Consider the following 23,930-nt stretch of genomic DNA (forward strand, 5'->3'; position numbering starts at 1 on the left):
TGTGTCAGGGAAGAGAAAGGTTGGGAGAGGGTCCACAAGGTGTTCTTTATGCATGAGTAGGTGTAGCACAATTCTCAAGTTGACTGTATTTAACACAGATGGGAAATAAAATAAGGTGAAAAGATAATGAACAGAATAGCGTTTCTACATGTTTCCCGGAGTGTAAAAACTAAAGCCAGGGCACTGATAAAGGGGTCGGCACTGGATGGGTTTCTAAGCCTGCTGTAACAAAATATCACAACATACTGGGACATAAATGGCAGAAACCTGTTATCTAGTCACTCTGGAAGCTGCGGGTCTAAAACCAAAATGTCAGCAGCAGTGTGTCCTTCTTTTAGCCCAGTGGATAGACCACTTAGCTTGTAGCTGACCAACTTCACCCAGAGTATTTGTGGTTTTTCCCCTTTATTATATCCAAACCATTTCTTTTTATAAGAATAACAATAATATTGGATTAGAAGATCCAATCCTAGATGTTGTAGTTCCTTTTCTATTGTTATGAAGAGATACCATGACCAAGGCAACTTATAAAATGTTACTGGAACTCACAGTTCCAAAGGGTTAGAGTCCATAATAACCATGGCAGAGAGCATGGCAGCAGGCAGGCTGGCAGGCAGGGTACTAGAGCAGTAGCTGAGAGCTCACATCTGATCCACAAGCAAGAGGCAAAGAGAAAAACCAAAATAGGCATGAAGTGGGCTTTTGAAACCTCCTAGTGCTACTTCCCCTCCACCAAAGGCCACACCTCCTAATGCTTCCCAAATAGTTCCATCAACTTGTGATGAAGCAATCAAATACATGAGTCTACGGGAGTTATTCTCATTCCATCCACCACACCAGCTTAACTAATTTTATCCCAAATGAGAACTTCTCTCAGTCAGATCGCATTCTGTGGTTCTGAGGCTGAGCAAATCACTGTGGATTGGTGGCAGTGACACAATTTGGTTCGTTAGATAAAAAGTGGGCATTTCTTCCGTTGCAACAAGAATGAAGGAATGTAATTGTGTGTGGCTGTAGAACTGATAGCAATTTTATTTTTTGTGAGAGGGAGACAGAGTAGTCAGCAGAGAAGTCAGACCTGGAAGTAATTGTTTCTTAACGGGGATTTGAAAGACTATTGCACAGAATGAGAAAATGCTGACATGGGGTGCTTGGCAGCATATATGTATATGATGTAATCAGTAACCAAGTATGCCTTTTACACAATCATGGAATGTCTTCTTGGGAGAATCTACCTGATTATTAATAGCTTACAACAAAATAAATGCCACTTTGACTAAGGAAAAGCTATTCTCAGATTAACCAGGCATGTATACATTTAGAGTTGGAGTTAAATGGTAGTCTAGTTGCAATGATCCCTATTTTTATACCTAAAATACACATAACTAAAATTTGTTCTCCTTAATGCTAAATCTCCATAGACTATCCTAAAGAGAGACACTGCCTTACAATGTCCTTGCATTCCTGGATGCTGAGAAGAAATTCAATCCTCAGTGAACATTCTTTGAATTGAAACTTCAGTATTGATTTCTCACAAAGTGAGCAAGTGTATCGTTTGGAAAGAAATGTTTCTCAGAAAGCTTTATCTAAGACTTTATATTTTCCAGGACATGAAGATGGGAGAATTGTGGATAATTATATAATTACAGAACATAATCATTTATGATGACTTCCAGCAATATAGCAACCTTGAATCACTTGAAAAAATACAATTAATCTCAAGCCACATTTTTTTTTAAAAAAAGCTAGCCGGGCGATGGTGGCGCACGCCTTTAATCCCAGTACTCAGGAGACAGAGGCAGGCGGATCTCTGTGAGTTCGAGACCAGCCTGGTCTACAGAGCTAGTTCCAGGACAGGCTCCAAAGCCACAGAGAAACCCTGTCTCGAAAAACCAAAAATAAATAAAAAAATAAAATAAAGAAAAATTAAAAAAAAAAGCTAGTTTAGCCGGTGGTAGTGGTGCACACCTTTAATCCCAGCACTCAGCAAGCAGAGGTGGGCAGATTTCTGTGAGTTCAAGGCCAGCCTAGTCTATAAGAGCTAGCTCCAAGACAGGCTCCAAAGCTACAAAGAAACCCTATCTCAAAAAAAATAAAAAAACCAAACAAAAAAAAAAACTACCTTAATTCACAGCAGAATTTTATTGACAGTCTGATTGCAAGCAAATTTTTCTCTATTTGTGGAATTCATAACAGATACTCATTAGAAATAATATAATAATAGCAATGTTTTCATATAAGACTGAACAGGATTAATAGGTAAATATATGAAATAAAGAAATATTATACCATTGTACTTTATCTTTTTTCTTTTTTCAGAGTGATTGTGTACTTAGCTTTTTTCTCTCTGAACATATGCAACCAACAATCGAAGACTCTCAACTTCTGGGTCTAGGTAAGTGAATTCATCACAAATACCATATAGAGTGATTGTGTATATAAGTGTGGGAAAGATTCACAAGTAATATCTTCAACTTCAAATGATAATGTCTTTTCAAGGCTAAAAGCTTCTTAATGTTTTCTCCCTAATCATTTCTAAAGAGTTTGAACCCCCTGAGAATATTCTCTTCAAGTAAAGATAAACACAGACGTATTTTCCCATTTAAAATAGTGATAGGATAACACACTGTTCCCCCATTTCAATTAGTTGTGCTTTGAATTAAAATTACACATCAGAGGCAAAATCTTTTTATGTAGCATGGGAGTCTTACAATTTTACCTCTACTTCTCACAGCAAAAAAAAAAATACTTAAAAAAGTATTAAGTCATAAAAATAAGCAAGGGTCTTTATGAACAAAACCTTACCTTGATTCCACCATCTGGTTCTCTTCCACTGTGTCATGGGTGAGTTCTAATGAACATTCTATCACTTCTGCCAGATTTCCAGAGATGCCTTTGAAAGTTCTATCAGTTCAGGTATTTGTAACACGTTCCACAAGAAGTGACAATCTCACAACATCCTAGCTTTTTTATAAAGATTTATTTATTAGTTTTATTTATGTATATGTTTGCCTGCATGTATACAGGTACCACAAGTGTTGAAGTCAGAGGGCATCAGATACCCTGAAACTAAAGTTAAGGTGGCTGTAAGTCACTTGATGTGGATAATAGGAACTGAATCTGGGTTTCTTCAAGAATAATAAGCACTCTTAATCACTGAATCACTTTCAGCCCTATACCTTCTCATTTTAATATCCATATTTATAAACCCATAATTTCCAGCCATGACCAATCTTCCTATCAACTCTGTCTTCATTTTATCCACATTCACTTTCTGATTCTCTTGCTTCAGATTCTTTGCATGTGCTTGTCAAACCTGCTTATATCAGACATCTTAGATACTTGTCCGCTTAAGCATAAAACTTTCAGAACTATCTGTTATATGCATGATTATTTATCAAATTTTGTAACTCTGTTTGCATCTGACCAGCTTCTCTTGCTACACTAAAAATAACTTTAAGCCAAGGTTGCCCTTCCCTACCCTACATTGCTCTATACTTAGAATTCGTGGAATAATGTATGAGGGCTTCCAGAAAAAGAGCAGGAGAGACAGACAGAAAGTAGAAGGGGAAAATAAAACAATCAGTTTTAATGACCTGGGGAGATGTTACTACCATCAATAGTACAAACTTTAATAGCCAAACTTGGAAAAAATGAAATACAAAGTTGTTGAGTTCTAGAAAGGTTTTCCAAACGGACAACGTCGGTTTCTCCTGTATCACTAAGTCCTTTAGGAAAAATTTGCTTCCTTTTGTCTCAAGAGATTAAATCTCTTGTCAGCTTTTGGGTTTGACCATAATATTATTTCTGAAAGGTATTTGTGAATATATATGAACCCAAATTTAGGATGTTATTATAAATAATAAAGCAGCACTTTGGGAAAGTTTCCAATTTTAAATTTTCTCATGTCATCAACAATCAAGAATTGTTTCAATAGCTATGAATGACAGAAGATTTCATTCTTGCCGTGTCTAAGTTATAGGCTGCCTATGAAAAATAGCCTATTGTCTTAAAACAATAGGACACATCTCCCAAGCAGGATATGCAAATCAGAATAATAAGCAAGAATTCGCAGGAAGCTGTGTCTTATTTTGCTGTTCAAATCATTTCCTCCTTCATCATTCTGGATTCTTAATCTTTTTTCACAGAATAGCTGCTGACTGTTAGCAAAAAGCCTGTTTGCTTAAGCATTATGCTCATACGTGGGTTGAAATTTTAATGCTGTCAAATGATTAGAGGGCAAAGTTACTCAAATGTGATTTACACAGATCAACTTTAACTGAAAATTTCAAACTTGGGCCACCTCTACTCAAGTGGTGATTTTGAATACATAATTTCTCTAGATATAGGCCTTAAAATCACAGAAGGATTATTGGGAGTGCTGGATAATTTTGTCATCTTGACTCACAGGGTAAAGGGAGCCTCAGCTGAGGAATTCCCTCCATCAGACAGGTCTGTGGGCATGTCTGTATGACATTCTCTAATTGAAAGAAGGCCCAGTTCATTGTGTGCATTGCCAGTGGGCCTGAACTATGTAAGAAACGTAGTCAGGTAAGCCACAAGTATCGTGTCAGTGATCAGCATTCCTCCATGGGCTCTGCTTCATTTCTTTTTCTCCTTTTTTGAAATTGATTTTTATTGAGCTCTACATTTTTCTCGGCTCCCCTCCCTGCCTCTGCCCTTCCCTTCAACCCTCTCCCAAGGTCCCTATGCTCCCAATTTACTCAGGAGATCTTGTCTTTTTCTGCTTCCCATGTAGATTAGATCTATGTATGTCTCTCTTAGAGTCCTCATTGTTGTCTAGGTTGTCTGGAACTGATGTCTAGGCTGGTTTTCTTTGATTTATGTTTAAAAACCACTTATGAGTTAATACATGTGATAATTGTCTTTTTGGGTCTGGGTTACCTCACTCAAAATGATGTTGTCTAGATCTGTCCTTCTGATTATAAATTTCAAGATGTCATTATTTTTTTCTGCTGTGTAGTACTCCATTGTGTCAATGTACCACATTTTCCCTATTCATTCTTCAGTCAAGGAGCATTTAGGTTGTTTCCAGGTTCAGACCTTAACCTATAAGTCAACCAAGCTCTTTCCTACCTCAGTAGCTTTTGCTTGTTGATGGAGGAGCGTCATCTTTCTATCTGTTGTTTCATTGGTTAAGTAATAAAGAAACTGCTTGGCCTCTGATAGGACAAAAAATTAGGTAGGCGGAGTAGACAGAACAGAATGCTGGGAGAAAGAAGCTGAGTCAAGGAGTCGCCATGATTTTCCCACTGGACACAGACGCAGGTTAAGATCTTCCCTGGTAAGACACCTCATGGTGTTACAGGGATATTAGAAATGGGTTAGATCAATATGTAAGAGCTAGCCAATAAGAGGCTGTAACGGGCCAGGCAGTGTTTAAAAGAATACAGTTTCCATGTAATTATTTAGGGTAAAGCTAGCCAGGTGGCAGGAAGCAGCTCCGCAGCTCCTATTACAACAGAGTGGCACCCAACGTCTGTGGTATTTATCATAAAAACAAAAAGAAGCTGAAACATGTCACGCTCCCTCTGGGAGATACTAATAGTCCCTGGACTTTATTGTCTGATGAAACATAATTTTGAGCAACAACTTAAGACTTTACCTTTTTTTTTTTCAAATGCCAGGCTACTTATATTTACTAAAAAAAAGTCCTTGGCTCCTCATTGTCCTTCAAGACATTTATTCTAATGATGACCCTAGAGTACGTATTTGTTTACAGATAAGAAATATTTGTCTCTGTATCACACATCATTGCATTCCAAGATGTATGACCGAGTCTGTCTGACTATAAATGTTTCCCAAATAATTACTGAAAAAAGACTGACAGTGACATCCACAGGAACTATCAAGGTAAATTATTGTTTTTCGGAAAGGAAAAGGAGAGAAGTTTGGGGTCATGTTGCTTTTTCCACAATCCTGACATCATGAAAACATTCCTGGAATATGAAAGCTCCCAACCACTAGAATTTTTTTTTATTTTTATTTTTTAAATTTATTTATTTATTAAGGATTTCTGCCTCGTCCCCGCAACCGCTTCCCATTTCCCTCCCCCTCCCCCGAACAAGTCCCCCTCCCTCATCTGCTCGAAGAGCAATCAGGGTTCCCTGACCTGTGGGAAGCCCAAGGACTGCCCACCTCTATCCAGGTCTCTTAAGGTGAGCATCCAAACTGCCTAGGCTCCCACAAAGCCAGTATGTGCAGTAGGATCAAAAACCCACTGCAATTGTTCTTGAATTCTCCGTATTCCTCATTGTCCGCTATGTTCAGCTAGTCCGGATTTATCCCATGCTTTTTCAGACCTAGGCCAGCTGGCCTTGGTGAGTTCCCAATAGAACATCCCCATTGTCTTAGTGTGTGGGTGCAGCCCTCGTGGTCCTTAAAGCACAACTCAGGAAAATGTCTTCTATAAATTATTATATTAAATGAAATTGACTTCATGATGCAATCTAAAATTCCTTATGGATTTTTACCTTAACTAGCTATATATTAACTCTCTGGTGATACAATTTTGGATGCTACAAAGATTTATATAGCTTGTATGTTTTTTCATTCCTACAACATGTCTTACATAGTCAGTTTAAGAAGAGAAAAAGTTGCCAGGCAATGGTGGTGCACACCTTTAATCCCAACACTCAGGAGGTAGAGTCAGGCAGACTCTGAGTTCAAGGTCAACCTTGTCTATGGAGTGAGTTTCAGAACAACCAGGACTACACAGAGAAACCCTGTCTCGTATTTAAAAAGAGGAGGAGAAGGAAGATAAAGAAAGTTAGAAGATTCTATGGTGATATGCAAGATATTCAACAGTGTGGTTATAGGATAGGGCCATTTCAGGTTCCTTATGCTCAGCTGCCCAAGGCACTAACTGGGGACATCCCCCTGGGCACCTGGGAGCCCCTCTAGGTTCAGGTCTCTTGCCCACCCTAAGCTGGATCCCTTAATTAAGATATAGGCTTTCCTGCTCCCATATCCATCCTTCCTTTATCCCAACCATCCCAATTCCCCAAGTTCCCCCCATCCTCCCCTTCTCACATTTCTCTCCCCATCTCCCCATACCCCTATCCCACCCCACCCCCAAGATCCCAATTTTTGCTCGGCAATCTTGTCTACTTCCCATATCCAGGTGGATAACTATATGTTTTTCTTTGGGTTCACCTTCTTATTTAGCTTCTTTAGGATCACAAATTATAGACTCAATGTCGTTTATTTATGGCTAGAAACCAATTATGAGTGAGTACATCCCATCTTCATCTTTTTGGGTCTGGGACACCTCACTCAGGATAGTGTTTTCTATTTCCATACATTTGCATGCAAAATTCGAGAAGTCATGGTTTTTTACCACTGAGTAGTACTCTAATGTGTATATATTCCACACTTTCTTCATCCATTCTTCCATTGAAGGACATCTAGGTTGTTTCCAGGTTCTGGCTATTACAAATAATGCTGCTAAGAACATAGTTGAACAAATGCTTTTGTAATATGATAGGGCATGATGGAGGTAGAGACAGAGACCCATATTGGAGCACCGGATTAAGCTCCCAAGGTCCCAATGAGGAGCAGAAGGAGAGAGAACATGAGCAAGGAAGTCAGGACCGTGAGGGGTGCACCCACCCACTGAGACAGAGGGACTGATCTATTGGGAGCTCACCAAGGCCAGCTGGACAGGAACTGAAAAAGCATGGGATAAAACTGGACTCTCTGAACAATGAGGGCTGATGAGAAGCCAAAGACAATGGCACTGGGGTTTGATCCTACTTCATGTTCTGGCTTTGTGGGAGCCTAGCCAGTTTGGATACTCACCTTCCTAGACCTCTAGGACCATCTATGGAGGGGGGAGGACCTTTGACTTTCCACCTGACTGCCCTTCAGTCTGGAGAGTGAGGGGGAAAGAAGTGGGGGGAGGGGGAGTGGAGTGGGAGGAAGGGAAGAGAAATGGGAGGATGGGAGGAGGCAGAAATTTTTTTTCCAAGAAAAAATAAATAAATAAATAAAAAAGAAAGAAGAAGAAAGAGGAGGAGAATGAGGAGGAAAGAAACAATTTATTTGGGCTCATGGTTCCAGAGATTTTAGTTCACAGACATTTGGTCATGTTGTTTTGAGGGTCATGCTGCGATCCTTTAATACAGTTCCTCATGTTGTGGTTGAAACGTTTTTGCATCCTGATAAATCCCTCAGCTGACGCAATAATCCAAATCAGAACAAGTCAAACCAAATTAGAAAAAGACCAGGTTTAGTGGATGCCAGCACTCCCGGGTGGCTTTCTAGGTCCTCACAGAGGAGATGGAGAAGGAAGACTGGGAAACCACATGTTTGTTCTCTGGGGCCAGTTAACATATTCTGTGGGAGTGGTCTTGAGTCTCTATAGGGAGGGGTCATCGTTTGGCAGGCTTTTTGGAGGTTCAGTCTGAACTGAAGCAACTCCCAGAGGACAGGGCTTGTAATGAAACTTTCCAATCAAACATTCCAGACTCTTTGACTATAGGGGTGCCAGGGGCTGGGGTGACACTTCCAACCAAACAGTGGTGACCTCCAAACATAAAATTATCTCCATTGCTACTTCATAACTACAATTTTGCTACTGTTATGAATCACAGTGTAAATATCTGTGTTTTCTGATGGTCCTAAGCAACCATTGTGAAAGGGTCATCCTACCCAAAGGAGGCCACACTACACAGGTTGAAAGCCACTGTTTCCTTCCTACCTTCCCACACTGCCATGGGTTTGGAACCAAGCATTCAAAACAAGACCTTTGAAGAAGACATCCAAAACATAACAACTTCCACATCATAAAATACTGTCACAAAAACAAAAATGAAATTACTCAATCATTAATTAAATTCATGCCCAGCACACAGTTCTCACATATGAAAGGCAGATATGTGGCAACGTGTGGAAATAAAAAAAACAGGTAATTATCTTAGCAGGGTTTCTATTGTAAACAGGCACCATATCCAAAGCAACTCTTGTAAAGGAGAACATTTAATTGGGTCTGGATTACAGTTCAGACCTTAGTCTATTATCATCATGACAGGATATGGTAGTGTGCAGACACACAGGTGCTGGAGAAGGAAGAAGGAACCAAGAGTTCTACATCTTGATCCTCAAGGAGCAGAAGGAGACTGTGTGCCATGCTGGACATATCTTGAGCATATAGAACCTCAAAAGCACACTTCTTCCAAAAACATCATGATCTACTCCAACAAGGCCACACCTCCTAATAGTGCCACTCCCTATGGCCCAAGCATTCAAACACATGAGTCTATGGAGGTCATGCCTATTCAAACCACCACAGTAATGTGGTACAACTTTGGACAATGATAATCAGTTCTAAGAAGATAAACTAATAATTGCTTTGAGAGGATATTGGTAACCTCACATGGTTGTAAACACAAGCTTTAACTCATAACCTCAAGTCACTGCTTCCACTTTATGATGTGTATTTGAGAGAGAACTTGAAGCCATGCATTCTGCAAGTTAGGCACTCGCTAGCCAATGGTCTAATCTATCAACTGCCAACTTGGTGAAAAAGCAAAACAAACTAAAACCAACAATAAAAATAGTGGATCTGAAACCTCTAAGTTGAATTGTGGGATATAGGTTTTCAGTTTAAGTTTTATGATACATCATTTGATGGAAAAAAATTGAACTGTCATCTTCAGAAGCATGGCAATATAGACATACTAAGGATATATTATATATCTCAAAACAGAAAAGAATTTGAACATAATATACCTCAGTGTATGTGAACACGTACTAGTGAACACTGGGAAAAGTCCTAACAGTGACCAAGCACTAGTGAACACTGGGAAAGTCCTAATAAAGCACAAGTACTAGTGAACACTGGGAAAGTCCTAATAAAGCACAAGTACTAGTGAACACTGGGAAAGTCCTAATAAAGCACAAGCACTAGTGAACACTGGGGAAAGTCCTAACAGTGAATGGAATTGGGTGGCGAATGAAAATGGAGTGAGAAATGAGCCTTTCCCTTTGGTTCTGTTAAGAAACAAATATTTGTCAAAAGGAATTTGAAACCTAACTCTATTGAGCAAGGGTAAATCCCATAATTCTTAAGGATCAGAGACTTACTCAGTGGAAACAGCTTGCTTTGTGAAAGCTTTCTTTAAAAAAAAAATCACAGAACCAACAAGGCAGGAGTACAATAAAACATTAATAGATATTTGTAACAGTAATTGTTCTTTGTAATAAAAACCCAGATTCAGATACGGAGGTTAATGCTGAAGGATCAGAGAAGCAGAGCCACCAGCCACGAGAGAGTTCTTACCTCTATCTCAGACAGAAGGGGTGATCCTATCTCTACAACTCCTCAGACAGAAGGCTGTCTCTATGAAACCTCAGAACTCTCTGCCCAACCATATCCCTTCCTGTCTCCACCTTCCTACTGTTACGAATCACAATGCAAATATCTGTGTTTTCTGATGTTCTTAAGCATCCCCTGTGAAAGGGTCATCCTCCCCCAAGAAGGCCACACTCCACAGGTTGAGAGCCACTGTTCCCTACCTTCCTTCCCACAGTGGGATTAAAGGTATGTGACTCCCAAGTGCTAGGATCACCTATGTATGATCTGTTTCTCTTTTAGACAGATTCAGTCTCTTATAGCACAGGGTGGCCTTGAACTCACAGAGACCCATGGGCCTCTGCCTTCTGAGTACCATTGCCTGGCCTCTATGGCTAACTAGTGCCTTAGCTCTGCACTCTGATCTTCAGGCAAGCTTTATTTGTTAGATAACAAACAAATTATCACTTCTGCTATTTGTGAGTTTAACTCATCTACTGAGGAAAATGGTTTAAATAGGAGTTAGAAGACAAATCATACTACATTTACTGTAAACACACACACACACACACACACACACCTAAAACAACTGGATTTTAAAGGTTGAGGCTTTAAATAGATCCATGGGTATATTAGACAAATACAAAGAAAATGGGACCACAGATCAAAATATTGAAGAGTAGAAGGAGAATTTATATCCCAAAGCTTCTATTACAATTAAACAAATGATAGAACCTTCCTCTAGACTGTGAAATTTTCAATAAAGATACGAGATGTTATGACTCTTCCCTAAATAATGTGGTAGCAACATATATAAAGCAAAAATTGTGAGACACTAGAGAACTCCACAAAAGCATACTAATTCTAATTCTTAATTAGAATCTAATTCTCTAGAATATTCTAACACACAACTTTCAGTTTGTAAACTTTGAGCGAGGAAAAAAAGTATGTTCATACAAAAGCTAAAGTAAAATTAATAATGCAAATTAGGCCACAAAAAAACATTTAAAAAATTCCAAAAGTAGACATACTGCAGACGCTATCATTTAACTATGATCTAGTGGAAAATTCTGGATCATTTCGGAGCCTAGAAAACAATTATGTTTGGAGATTATAAACAAAATCTCTTTTAACAACTCTTGGGTCAAAAGAAATTACAGCCAGCCCCTCAACAGAATAGCATCCATTGTCCTCGGAGATGCCAGTCTCTTGACAGTCACTGCTGATCCTTCAGCCCCAGCTGACCAGCAACTACAGAATCTTAATTCAAAACATCATGCAAACAGCCCCAGTAGAGTCCTGACGACCTCGCAACCATGTAAGAGTGGACAGTTACACCGCTGTTTAAACTGATAATGCATGGGATGGAAGGGAAATTATTCATATTTGCTTTCTGAAACAATGTATTCAGACCAAGAGCATCAAAAATTATAAGAGCTGCAAATAAGATCAGAGAGAAATATCACACATGAATATCAATGGAAACTTTAAATGAAATATTAGACAAAATAGTCCATCAGCACACTGAAAAAATATAATCCATCATGGCCAGAAACCATTTATATTAATATTATATATAAAAATATAAAATAATAACTCACATGGTCATCTCTGTGAGCCTAAAAGGGCATCGGATAAAAATCAATTTCTCTTTTAAAACACTCAAAAAGTAAAAAGAAACAGTGAGTGTGTTAGCATGGGAAAGCCTAATAAGACTTCCAGAGGTCACCACAGATCAGAGAAAAAGGCACTGACAATCACATGCGCTCAAGTGGAGGACAAACCCCACACCCAAGACCGTGACATCACCTTATACTGTGCAGAATGTGAGTGGCAAGACAGGACTCACACCTTCACCTTTCAGTCTTTCCTCAAAATGTGTCTTTTCCATAAAGATTTCCATGGCCGCCTGCTGGTGGCCTGCTCTTTGGAAGCATCCAATGCTTTTATCCCCCTGTGTTACTTAGTTTACCCTAATACAAACTTTAACTATTTATTGTGCTTTTTTTTATTTCTCACATGCGGATAATGTGTCAAAGGGGGAATTTCATCCTTTCTACTTAAAACACTTAGGACAGTGGTTTGTTCATGACAAGTCCAAAAATACTTGCTTAAGGACAAATTAAATAGAAGGGGACATTAGAAGCATAAACTTTGTCTGTAAGACAAAACCAAAATTATTTGGGAGCATTGTCATTGTATATCTAGGAAATGATATTATAGAAAGAATTTAGTGAAAAAAGCTACAAATTGATGTATGTCTATATCTTTCAAAGATATTCTTGATATGTATTTATAAAATATGTCAGATATAATGACTATTTAGAACATTTAAAAGTCAAAGTAGTTCCATCAGCGGTATTCACAAAAAGATGCCTAGGATGGATTTAATAAAGAACAGGTAAGCCCCAACGCAAACCAAAAGGCAGCCTGAGGAATCTGAAGAGCGATGCAAGTGTGCATGCTGAAGAAGCAGATTCAGCACGTTACAGATGACATGTGTTTAAATGCAACTTATTCTTTAAAGATAATAACTAGTACATTTTTAGCAGAACAATATTCTTATTTTACAGTTCATAACAAAAGAAAAGTCAAAAAATTCTGAAAAAACAGAACAAAGAAATGAGATGAAGATAAAAAAAATAAAATCCATAAAAATTCAAACAGTGTGGGGTCTGTGCCTAAAAGGATACATGAGAGGATCAGCATGACAGATACCATAGGTTGTCCACGAGTAGAGCCAAATGCACATAGAAAATTCGTATGTGACCAGAACGAAGAGAAGCTCAGTACATGGCTTGTAGTGCACACCCTTCATTCTGTAGGATAAATAACAAATGAATAAGAAATGTTAAATGCAAGCAATGAAATCCTAGAGGATCAAGAAAATCTAAGGGCAACCCTTTATAGTCCTGCAGTGTACTGCAATGGCTGAGGGTAAAATTCAGACACCTTAACAACCTTGCATGCAGTAAACACTTCAGCAAAGTAAAAAGAAAATGTAAGAATGAGTGGCAAGGTAGATGAAATATTGCTGATTCATTCTTAAGATTTGTTCACATAGCATATAATCATCCTCTAGAAATGCATAAGAAAATTAGGACTATGAAAGATAAGTACACAAAACACAAGTGGCTCTTGACCAGTTAGAAGATGCTCAGCCTCATTCAGAAGATAATACAAATTAAATTACATATATGCCATGGGTTCCCCTCACCTCTCTTCTTTCTCTCTCATTAGATTGGCAAAAACACAACAATTTAATTAGCATCTTGGTTGCAAATCAGCAGGCTTCTGATGTGCTGCTGGTGGTAATATAAATCGGTATGAGCACCGTGGAAGTTAATTTGGCAATATTTATCAAAATTGCACAGGCAAATAGGTTCTGACCAGCAAATTCTGCTACTGAGTTTTTGCTCTGTTATTTGCCAACTGGCACCCATGACATGTTTGTGAGGCTGTCCCCTGAAACATGGTTTACAAAGCCTACATGTCATCGGGAAAGACCCACCTGCCCGTTGTGTGGAACTCGTTAAATAAATTACAATACTGCCATAGAGTGGAAGCTATATACTTTAAAAACTAAAAGCTATTTTTGTAATATCTATGCAAAACTATCCATAAGTACTTTGTTCAGAAGAGTGATACACCATGGTCTTTGTCAACAATGGAGAAAAGAAATTGCATATTCCTTTGCTTTTACGGAGCAATACATGTTAGACATGGGAAGACCTTTTACTTCAAACTTTAAAAGTAATTTGTCACCTTTAATCATGAGAATAACTTGTCTTATTAAAAAAAACTTCAAAATACTACTTTTTTATGAAAATAGGAAGTAAAGTATTTGCTAGTTCAGAGTTTCAGGACAGAAACACTGGAGGTGAATAATACCTTATCAGGACTGAGTAAGGAATCCAGCACGCCCTGTAAATCCCCACAGTGGCTAGAATTCCAGCATCCCTTTCTTCACATCCAGCTTTCCCCAAGCTCTTCATTTAAACTTTTTCTTTTATGCTTGTGGCTCTCATTTTTCCAGTTACAGCATGATGTTTATAGATATGGTCCTGGAGATCACTTAATCCTGCACTTTGTTTTTTTTTTCTGTCCATTTATTTTTTTAGAGAGTATTTTAATTTCTTCTTTGAAAAATTCATACATGCATGTAGTGTGCCTTAATCATATCCACCATCCACTTCCCCCTTTACTTCTCCTGAGGCTTCCCTGGTACAATCAGCCTCTTCCCAACTCTCTCCTTTACTCTCACAACCTGTTGATACCAATTAGTGGTCCCATACATGTATGGGTATGGTGCAATACTGAGGGCTTGAGCAAACAACCAGTGGCCACACCCCTAAGAGACAAGTGACTCTCCCTCCTCCCCCAATTGGCAATAGTTCCTCAGCTGGGGATTGTGGCCTTGGGGGTCTCTCTCCCAACCATACTGGAATTTCCACTGACTCCATCTAGTACAGTTATATTCAGGTAAACACAGCTCCTGTGAGTACCTGGAATCCACAATTTCTGATCTGCCTGACTTTGGAGGAAGTGCCTCAGTTTCCACGTGTATAAAGCAGATGAAACCAACTATGTAGAGTTGCTGTGAGAATGTAGTGGAATGCCTCCCATAGGCTGGCACATTCTCAATCTGCTACTCGCCTATTAGCTGTTAAGAATTCTTAGTGACCCAGATTTTTCTGGGGTTCTGAACTTCCCAATGCTATGATGTAATCTCTGGATAACAATCCCTCTGTAGACTGTTGGGAGGCCCTGATGGACAGAGGTTGCCGTCTACAATGGCCTGGCAAGCTCTCTTCAAGCTTGGCAAAATGGAACAAAAATTGTTGGCAAAATTTCCAGCAGAGAATTTCCTGTTCTCTATCTGACCTTACTCAGAGAATGTCTCTAGGCCCGGATGCCTGACTTTTCTCTACTGTGACCCCTGACACAGTTCCCTGCAAATGCTCTTCCCCTGCTACCTTATGGTAATTAGGTGACATGCTCTAGCTACTTTGATAAGGCCATGCAACTACTAATCCTGCTGTATGATAGGAGCATGCCACTCAATGCAAATTAGGTGATTCCCCAGTTACCATCCCCAACCCTACATATCTCCTATACTCTGGACTAAGTTGAGCTGAGGATATTCCCATCATGTTCACAGGCCAGACAAGGCCCATCCTGCCATTTCTGCCCCCTTTGCCCTTATGGGTGAGCAAGGGACCAAGGGGAAGGAGGGGAGCCACACTAGAGACCTAGCCAGAGAAGAGCATCACTGTCAGTCAGAGATTGCAGCAATCATACTTTTACTGTTCACACACTCCATCATTAATTTATGATAATTTCCTACCCTTAATTAAAACTTCACTCATTAAATACATTGGGTTTCTACTTAATAATTCCTTCACTCCTTAATTCAAATATAATATTCATCGTGCATTAAAAAGTCATCAGTATTTTTAGCACCTTTATACCTAGTATTCACTAATATTTTTTTTATTATGAAATGTCACTTGCTTCAGTGCGAATCAATTTACAGTGTTCCTCAATCACTATAATGGGGATATTTAAGTGACTTTTAATGTATTTATGTAACAGATGTCCTCTTGCTTCAAAGAAGCCCTCTTTTAAATATCCGTAATCCATGTTATTATCTATGAACTCAATTAATTGCTAATAAAGCTACTAACACCTACACGTGATGAATAACCTGCTCTAGTAATCATGAGCAAGGAATGCAGGAAGGACTCAGGCTGCTGGTGCAATCTCATCCTCCTGGAAAAAAACGAGAGCATTCGGATTAACCATCTGAAAACAAAGAGAGCTGCAAGGCATCTGAAATTGAACACTGACATTTTTGTTTTCAATAACTCTTTATCCTCTAACTTTCTTTAGCTTCTGGACACCGGAGACTAGCAGGGGGAATCATTAGACATGCAATAATCTATGCTTAGTCCTTGGATAAAAAAGCAAAACTTTTCAGTTTAAAAACTAAAGTATTTATATTATTGACATAATGATGTAGTTCAAGGTAAAACTGATGTTACCTAGTTATTGAATAAACACCTTATGTGTGTGCTCTAAAACAAATAGCCGAATCTGTCCTTTGGTGGCAGAGAAGTAGGTGCGAGATAGATCTAAGTCGGCTACAGTACCTGTAAAATAACTGCAGGTATGAACTGACACGGGTTGTGCCAAGAGTGTTCAAGGCAAAGTAGACCCAAAAATATTTAACTTTTTGGTCAGACTTTGGAAAAGGATAACAGTTCAACAACCAAAAAATGATGGTCAAGAGCATTTTAATGGAAGCAAATAAAATGAAAACTGAAGAACATAGCAAAGAATGTTTTAAGGGCTAAATATGTGGGTTACAAAATAAAATGATAGTGGGGGATAAAATAAATTAATAAACACCAATACAAAGTGATTTTGGTGTCAGGCAAATCCCATGACCAGTAGGAGGGTGAAGAGCCTTGCTACCAAGTACAGTGCCCTGGGTTCAATCCCTGGAACCCACATGGCAGAAGGAGAGAATCGATTCCCACATGTTGTCCTCTGACCTCTTACCTGGCTCCATGGCATGCATTCACCCACCAACAAAATAAAAATGAATTTTTAAAGTAAAAAAGGACACTTTGATCCAAAGATTGGTTTTATCAACACTGCTGTAGAAAGCAATAAGCACTGGAAACAAACAGATTTGAAGTCTGGGCTCTGTAGACCAGGCTGGCCTCGAACTCACAGAGATCCACCTGCCTTTGCCTGCCCAGGGATAGGATTAAAGGTGTGAGCCACCACCACCCAGCTGGATCTAAATTAGTTTCTATGAGACCCCAGGACAGAGAGGGGTGAGTGCAATGCAGGATGGCTCTGAGCAGTTCCGAGTGTCTTTGCGTGCTCACCACACCACAAACCCCTGGATTTCATCACTTATTTACATCAGCTACCCAGAAGTAAGTCACTCGCCACAGAAAGTTGATTAGCTTAGTCATAGTGAAAGTCTGAGGTAGCAGAGCTGGGTCCCAAGACCAGATTGACAGATTTCTAAAGACCATTGAACTGAAGAGATGTCACAGAAGGTATGAGCACTTACTGTTCTTCCAGGGAATCTGAGTTTGGGTCCCAGCATCCATTTCTGTGGCTAACAATAGCCTGTAACTTCAGGTCCAGGATATTTAATGCACTATGGGCACCTGCATTCATGTGTGATTGTGTGTGTGTGTGTGTGTGTGTGTGTGCGCGCGCGCACGCGCGCATGTGCACACACACACACACATACACGTACACACATGCACACATACAGGCACACAATTTAAAATAAAATTTATCTTAAAGATCACGCTCAGTTTCTGCCCTCCAGTTTTTAATCAGGTCATTGGCTAGTGAGAGAAGCAACAACTAAAAGGTACGTGGAGGTCTTAACTTTAAATAGCTGTTTAAATAACTGTGCCAATCAAAGTTGGCATAGACTATCAGGAAGAGAGCTAGGTTACCTCTGACTAAGCACCCAGGGTCCTGAACTTTCTGAATATTTCAACATCATCTGAAGAAAGTTCCCATCACCTTCTTCTGCTGGTCCTGCCTGCTTCATCTTTAAAGGCTTCGTGGATTCTGTGCTGAGATAGTTCTGATTTAACTAACACTCCCTGTTTCTTTCAGGTGAGAAATATTCAGACAATAACCCTAAAGTACAGTTACTGATGACATACGAGGACTCGAAGCTCACCATCCTAGTGAAACACATGAAAAATATCGTAAGTTACTCCCATGTCCAAAGAGACCAGAAGCCTTCCATTGAGCAGACCATCCACCTCCTCTGGGCCATTAGTGTCGGCATTAGTAAAGGAAATGCATAATGAGTCTGATTCTGTTCCGCCAGTCACTTCCCAAATAATGACACAGCGACTTATTATGAAAGTTCAGCCTTAGCTTAGGCTTGCTCCTAAGCTCTTATAACTTAAATTAACCTGTATTTTTTTAATCTGCATCTTCCTCACTCATTATGCTCATTACCTCATCTCCATTCTGTCCTTCCTGCTTCCTCTGCCTCTGCCTGGTGACTCTGCCTTTCTTCTTCCCAGAGTTCTCTCTGACCAGAAGCCCCACATATACCTTCTGCCTAGCTATTGGTTGTTTAGCTTTTCATTAGACCAAGCACAGTGATACATCTTCACACAGTATAAATGAATATTCTGCAACAGAAATGGGTCTAACAGCCAAGTTTAAATGAGGACCAAGCAGCCAACGGCATTGTTTTTGTCTCAGTTTGAACATGATCTTTAGTGTAAAGGCTACAGAATCTCACAGGGAAAGTCATCTAATGAACACGGCCTACACGCCAAATGAAGGTCTAGGAAAACCCTGTGAATAGTCTCTGAGAAAGCAGGAATGGCTTGGTGCTTTTGGAAACCAGAAACAGACTGGTTTCCAAAAATCTCTGTGGCTCATCTGACCGAGCTCAGAGGAAGACCTACTCTCTCTTACTGTGTGGCACCCTAGCTCCTATATTCTGTCTCTGTAAAGCTAACAGCTTCTGGGGGTTTCCACCCAAAAGTCTCACTGTATCTTTATTTTTACTTTTGCATTATGATCTTAGTCATCACCTTCTTATGTCATTGTTTAGATGTATTTCTTTCTCTTCAAGGAAAAATGGGACTTTGTTATCTTGGGTGTTTGCTGGATGTCCTTGAAACAGTGTTTTCAAATTTGTTTTCTTTTGTGCCAAACATTTCATCTTTGTTTCTTTCATTGTTAACTGGCATCTTAGTTTTTTTTTTTTCTATTCAATGACATTCTGTTATCCTGATGTTTCCTTGTGTGTGTGTGTGTCTATGTGTGTGTCTGTGTGTGTGTGTGTTCACAAATACATGTGTGCAATCACATTTGGAAGCTAGAAGTCAGACATTTTCTTCTATCAATCTCCATCTTACTTTTTGAGACAGGATCTCTCATTCAATCTTTAACTCACCGATTGGCTGGACTGGCTGACCAGTGAGCAACAGGTAGCTATGCACCTCCCTGGAACCAGTGTGACAGAATCATGCTGCGATCCAGCTTTTATTATGATGCTTGGGACCTGAACTCAGGATCGCATGTTTGAGCATCAGGCCCTTTACCCATTGAGCCACCTTCCCAGCCCTTCCCTGGTTGTTCTTGATGCTGTAGTCCTATTTCAATGTCTGTACCTAGAGGAAGTAGGTAGTTATCCCACTCTTTGCGGTCTCTCGTTGTCAGGGAACCTACATCAACACAGCAACCCTGTCTAGGAATTCTCAGCAGGTTTCCCATTGTGTTAAACAGAAGCAAGGTTTATTTGAATGGAAGTGTTTCAAGGCCATGATCCAGCTTCAAGGTGAGAGGGAGCAAATTAGACAGAAATGTTACAATACATGGAGATTTAAATGTGATGGAACCTTAAAGGCAAGGTGAACCTTTCCTCTGAGGCCTACAGAAGAGCTTCAATAAGAATTAAAATCAGAAAGATGTGGAGAAAGGGAGATCACCACCTAATAAAGGATGGTAATTCTCTGGGAGGCCAGAAAGCTTTCTGTGTCATGGAGCAAGTAAAAAATGAACTCAGTGTGGGCATAGTGAACAGAAAGGGGAACTAAGCATCACTAGCTCCTCCAAACAGGCCCTGCACATGACATGGCTACAGAGACAACTCATGACGTGCACTAAGCCAACTCAGTTGCGGCTCTATTCCTTGTGCATGTAAGTCTTTCAAAGTGTGTTTGGAAGGATCTAAGGCAGCAATCTCCTCACCACATGACATGTGTCTGGTACACACTACATTTAATAAATATTTATTCAGTGAACAAGGAATTGGCATAACTTGCAGGGGATGCATCCGTTAGAAGACAATGTTAGCCAGAAAGTCCAGGACGTTTCTCACTAAATCTGTAGTGTTCAACAGTTGTCAGGTCTTGAAATATCTGAACACATACTTTCAAGGTTTAGTAGATGTTTTATTTATTAAAATAACTTCCTGAAAATGTAGCACCATCAATAGAGTCCTTGCCAAGGTTCAGTCTCCAGCACTACCTAAAGCAGGTGTGGTAACACAGATCTGAAATCCTAGCACTTAGGAGACGGAGGCAGGGGTATCAGAAGTTTAAGGTCATCCCGTTATGTAGCACATTTGGGGCCAGCCTGATAAACTAAAAATCTCTGTTTCAAAATGAAGTAATTACCTTCCATTGTTTCGAGTAAGAGAACTGTTGTAAATCAGAGTAGCAGTTGCTCCAGAAATTTTTACATTGGGACATTAGGATTCAGTCAAATATAATTTATGGCTATATATGGGTTCATGGCTCTTGATCATCTATATCATCATGTGACAAAAAGAATAGTAAGAAATATTGCTAAGTCTAAAGAGTTTATATAAATTTGTTGTCTACTTTTTAGCCATGAAAACAGTCCCCTTGGAAATGACCTATTTGTTTCAGTAATGTTTTCATTACTCAAAACAATTTAGAAGAATGCCTGTTGAAATTGTTTTCATATCTGGCATGCAAATCTCACAGTGATCTGGGTGAATTTTTTCAATGGCCATGCCTAATTTTTGATCAAAAAAAATATTAACTAAGTTGGTCACCTAGTCCATCCAATCAATGAATTTCAAAATTACATTTGACAGTTTCCAAAAAAAAATGCATTTTACACTCATGAAGTCAAGCCTACCAATGAGGCCATTTTACACTCATGAAGTCAAGCCTACCAATGAGTCCATTCAAAGCCAGGAAGAGTAGGTGGTAAGCACTAGAATGAGATACGGAGAAAAAGTGAGTAAAGAGCCAATGGTCACAAGGTCCCCCTGAGGGTTCCAAGGGGCATGGCTGTGTGATGTCAGTGCCCACAGAACATTATCAGTACTGGCCCAATGCTCTCTCTCCATCTACTTCCTGCCTCTGCTTTTAGTCTTTCTTCTTTGTTTTGCTTTGTTTGCTCTGTTTTGAGGTAGGTTCTCACTATGCATCCTAGGCTGACCTGGAACTCACTATGTGCCCTCAAGCTGGCAGTGACCCTCCTGCCTCAGCCTCCAGAGCACTAAGGTTACACAGGCATCCATCATGGTGATTCTGGGTTTTCTCCTTCCCAATCTACTGACATGGAGAAAGTCATAACTCCAAGTTTCAGTTTGAGATCTCTTCTCTTTTTCTACCTTTAGCTTCACAACTTCCAATTCTTGTCATTTTCTTTACAACCTCTTTTCATTGTTCTCCCCAAATCCAGAGCTGGTTAGAAGGCTTCTCAAAATTCCCATCAGCATCTCAAACTCAGTGCGCTCCAAATCCAACTTTTGATAGCTACCCCCTAAGCACGAGTCTCATCTTGTCCATCACCATTTCACTCTCTGCCTTCAAGCGACACATGCTGAAGCTTTCAGCCATTCAATTCCACTCCTCTTACAAGATACATCTATCCTATCTGGAGATTCTATTTATTTGTATCATAAACCCAGAAGCTCAGACTTTCCCATCTGCATTGCTTCAAATCACCATCATTCCCCACCTAAACCATCGCTATATCCTTTTAAAGTTTTGTTTGCTTCTGCCCCTGTTGCTTTTCATCTGTACTAAATTCAGTAGCTCTAATACTGCTGTGGGAGGAAAGTCCCATTCCTGCCATTTCTTTCTTCAGAGTCCTTTGAAGTTTCATCTGACGTACAATGAAATCAAGATACCTAATGTCATCCAAAATTGTGCACGTCTAGTTGCTTGACAGGATCAACCTCGGCTCTGACCTCAATCTCTCCATCCATCCCGGCCTCAGTGGCTCCTTACTCTGCCTGGAATATGAAGGCATGTTGCTGCCCCAGGACCTTTGTACCCACTGATGGCCCAGTCATACATGTCAGACATGTCATTGTCATCTCTTCAGTGAGTCCTCTGTCATATGAAAGCCAGCCCTCCAATCCTATTCAGTTGTCGCTTCAAATCTGTCAAATACTATTTTCAAATAGCGGATCATTTCTCATATAGACAACTGAGAGCTAGGATTCTTTTCAAATTTGAAAGCCATCTCCAAAGTTCTCTGCGTGTTTCAGACATTGTTTATTTTAAGTGTGTGTGTGTGTGTGTGTGTGTGTGTGTGTGTGTGTGTGTGCATTTAGATGCACATGGGTGCAGGTGTCTATGGAGGCCAGAAGCATCTGATGTTCTGGAGCTGGTGATACAGGAGGTAGTGGATTGCTCACTGTGGGTGCTGAGAACAGAACTTAGTTCTTATACAGGAGCAGTATACACTCTTAACAGCTGAGCCATCTCTGCTGCCCTCAGAGTGTTGCTAAACCATTATTTCTTCCACTCATCTGAAAATAGGTGATATTTTAATATGGAGGACACAAAAATATCTACAAATTATTAAACTATTTCCTTTGCCTATTTCCAGTTCTAATTGTTATTTAATTTTAAATCTTTCATTGTGTTCATGTACCAAAGTAATCAGACTCCAGAAGTTGTGCTTGATTTTATATTAATATTAAAATGAATTATTATACCCAAACTCCTGTTGTATTATATTAAGTTTGATGAAAGGAATTGTTTATCTTATATTAAATCTTCAAAGCTTTGTTCTAGGAACCCCTTTCCTCCTATGAGAACACAGGTTCAAACAAAACTGCTTTAAAAAAATCCTTTCCCGTTCAAAGAAGCATAATATGAGTTACTCTAGTGATCACAGCCGACAAATGACTGCAGTTATACAGAGGCATGGTCAAGACATCTAACAATATTTCAGCTTGTATGGCAAAGAAACTTTTATCATCATTTGGACTTGAAATATTTTGTAAAACTCTAGGGCTCTTCCAGGTTCCCCTTTTTAGATACTCTTCCCACTGTTTCTGCAGCGTTCCCATGTGCATATCCTCCTGAGATCAGAATCTCCCCTGGTGTGCACAGTGTCTCCTCTTTGTGTCCCTTTGACACAATTTGAATATTCCCAGGCCCTCGAAGTTACCACTAGAATGAGCCAGTGGTTCTAAATCTCCCCGTTATGTCTCTCTGTCACAACAAGTCAGTAGTTGTTTAGAATGAGCTGCAAGTGATGTCCCAACACACAGGAGTTGCCTGGCCGGGCAATGATCTCAGAGGACACAAGACAGGAGGAAACACTGGCTTATGAAGGAAAGATAAAACAGAGTCAGCCATCTCAAAAACAAGCCCATGTGTTTCCAATTCACAAAAGACACTTCGCTTTGTCCATGTGCTTATTGGTCATTTGTACTTCTTTGTTTGAAAAGTGTCTCTTTCATTCATTTGCCAGTTTTATTGTTTGAAGTAGACATTTTTGTTTTTTTTTTCAGTTTTTTAGCTTGGATATTAATTCCCTGACAAATGAGTTCTTTGCTAAGATTCTTTCCTAGTTTGCAGTCTGTATTTTCTACTTGTTTCTTTTGCTGTGCCAAAGCTTTTAAATGCAATGCAATCCCATTTGGAAATCTTTCCCATTATTTTCTTAGCTATTGCTGATCCGTTTAGAAAGTCTCTGCTTATGCCTAGATCTTGGAGTGTTCCTCCTGTATTCGGCTAGTGGTTCAGCATTTTAGGTCTGCCATTGGGTCTGTTACATAGTGTGAGCTGAGTTTTGTTTGCCATGAGAGACAATCTAGTTTCAG

The 23,930-nt window shown here is 39.6% G+C and overlaps 1 protein-coding gene across 3 annotated transcripts in view; it reads left to right on the plus strand.

Moving 5' to 3' along the window:
- Positions 1-23,930, plus strand: part of Pik3c2g (phosphatidylinositol-4-phosphate 3-kinase catalytic subunit type 2 gamma) — a 314,439-nt gene that overhangs the window by 265,378 nt on the left and 25,131 nt on the right. For all 3 annotated transcript variants that reach the window (XM_041640636.1, XM_041640645.1, XM_041640651.1), the window contains 2 exons: positions 2,320-2,395; positions 17,972-18,066. In XM_041640636.1, the coding sequence (XP_041496570.1) occupies positions 2,320-2,395; positions 17,972-18,066 (171 nt within the window). The remainder of the gene's footprint in view (positions 1-2,319; positions 2,396-17,971; positions 18,067-23,930) is intronic.

Source organism: Microtus oregoni, unplaced genomic scaffold (assembly GCF_018167655.1).
Source record: "Microtus oregoni isolate MIOR12 unplaced genomic scaffold, Mior012 000002F_ref0000024, whole genome shotgun sequence".
NCBI lineage: Eukaryota > Metazoa > Chordata > Mammalia > Rodentia > Cricetidae > Microtus > Microtus oregoni.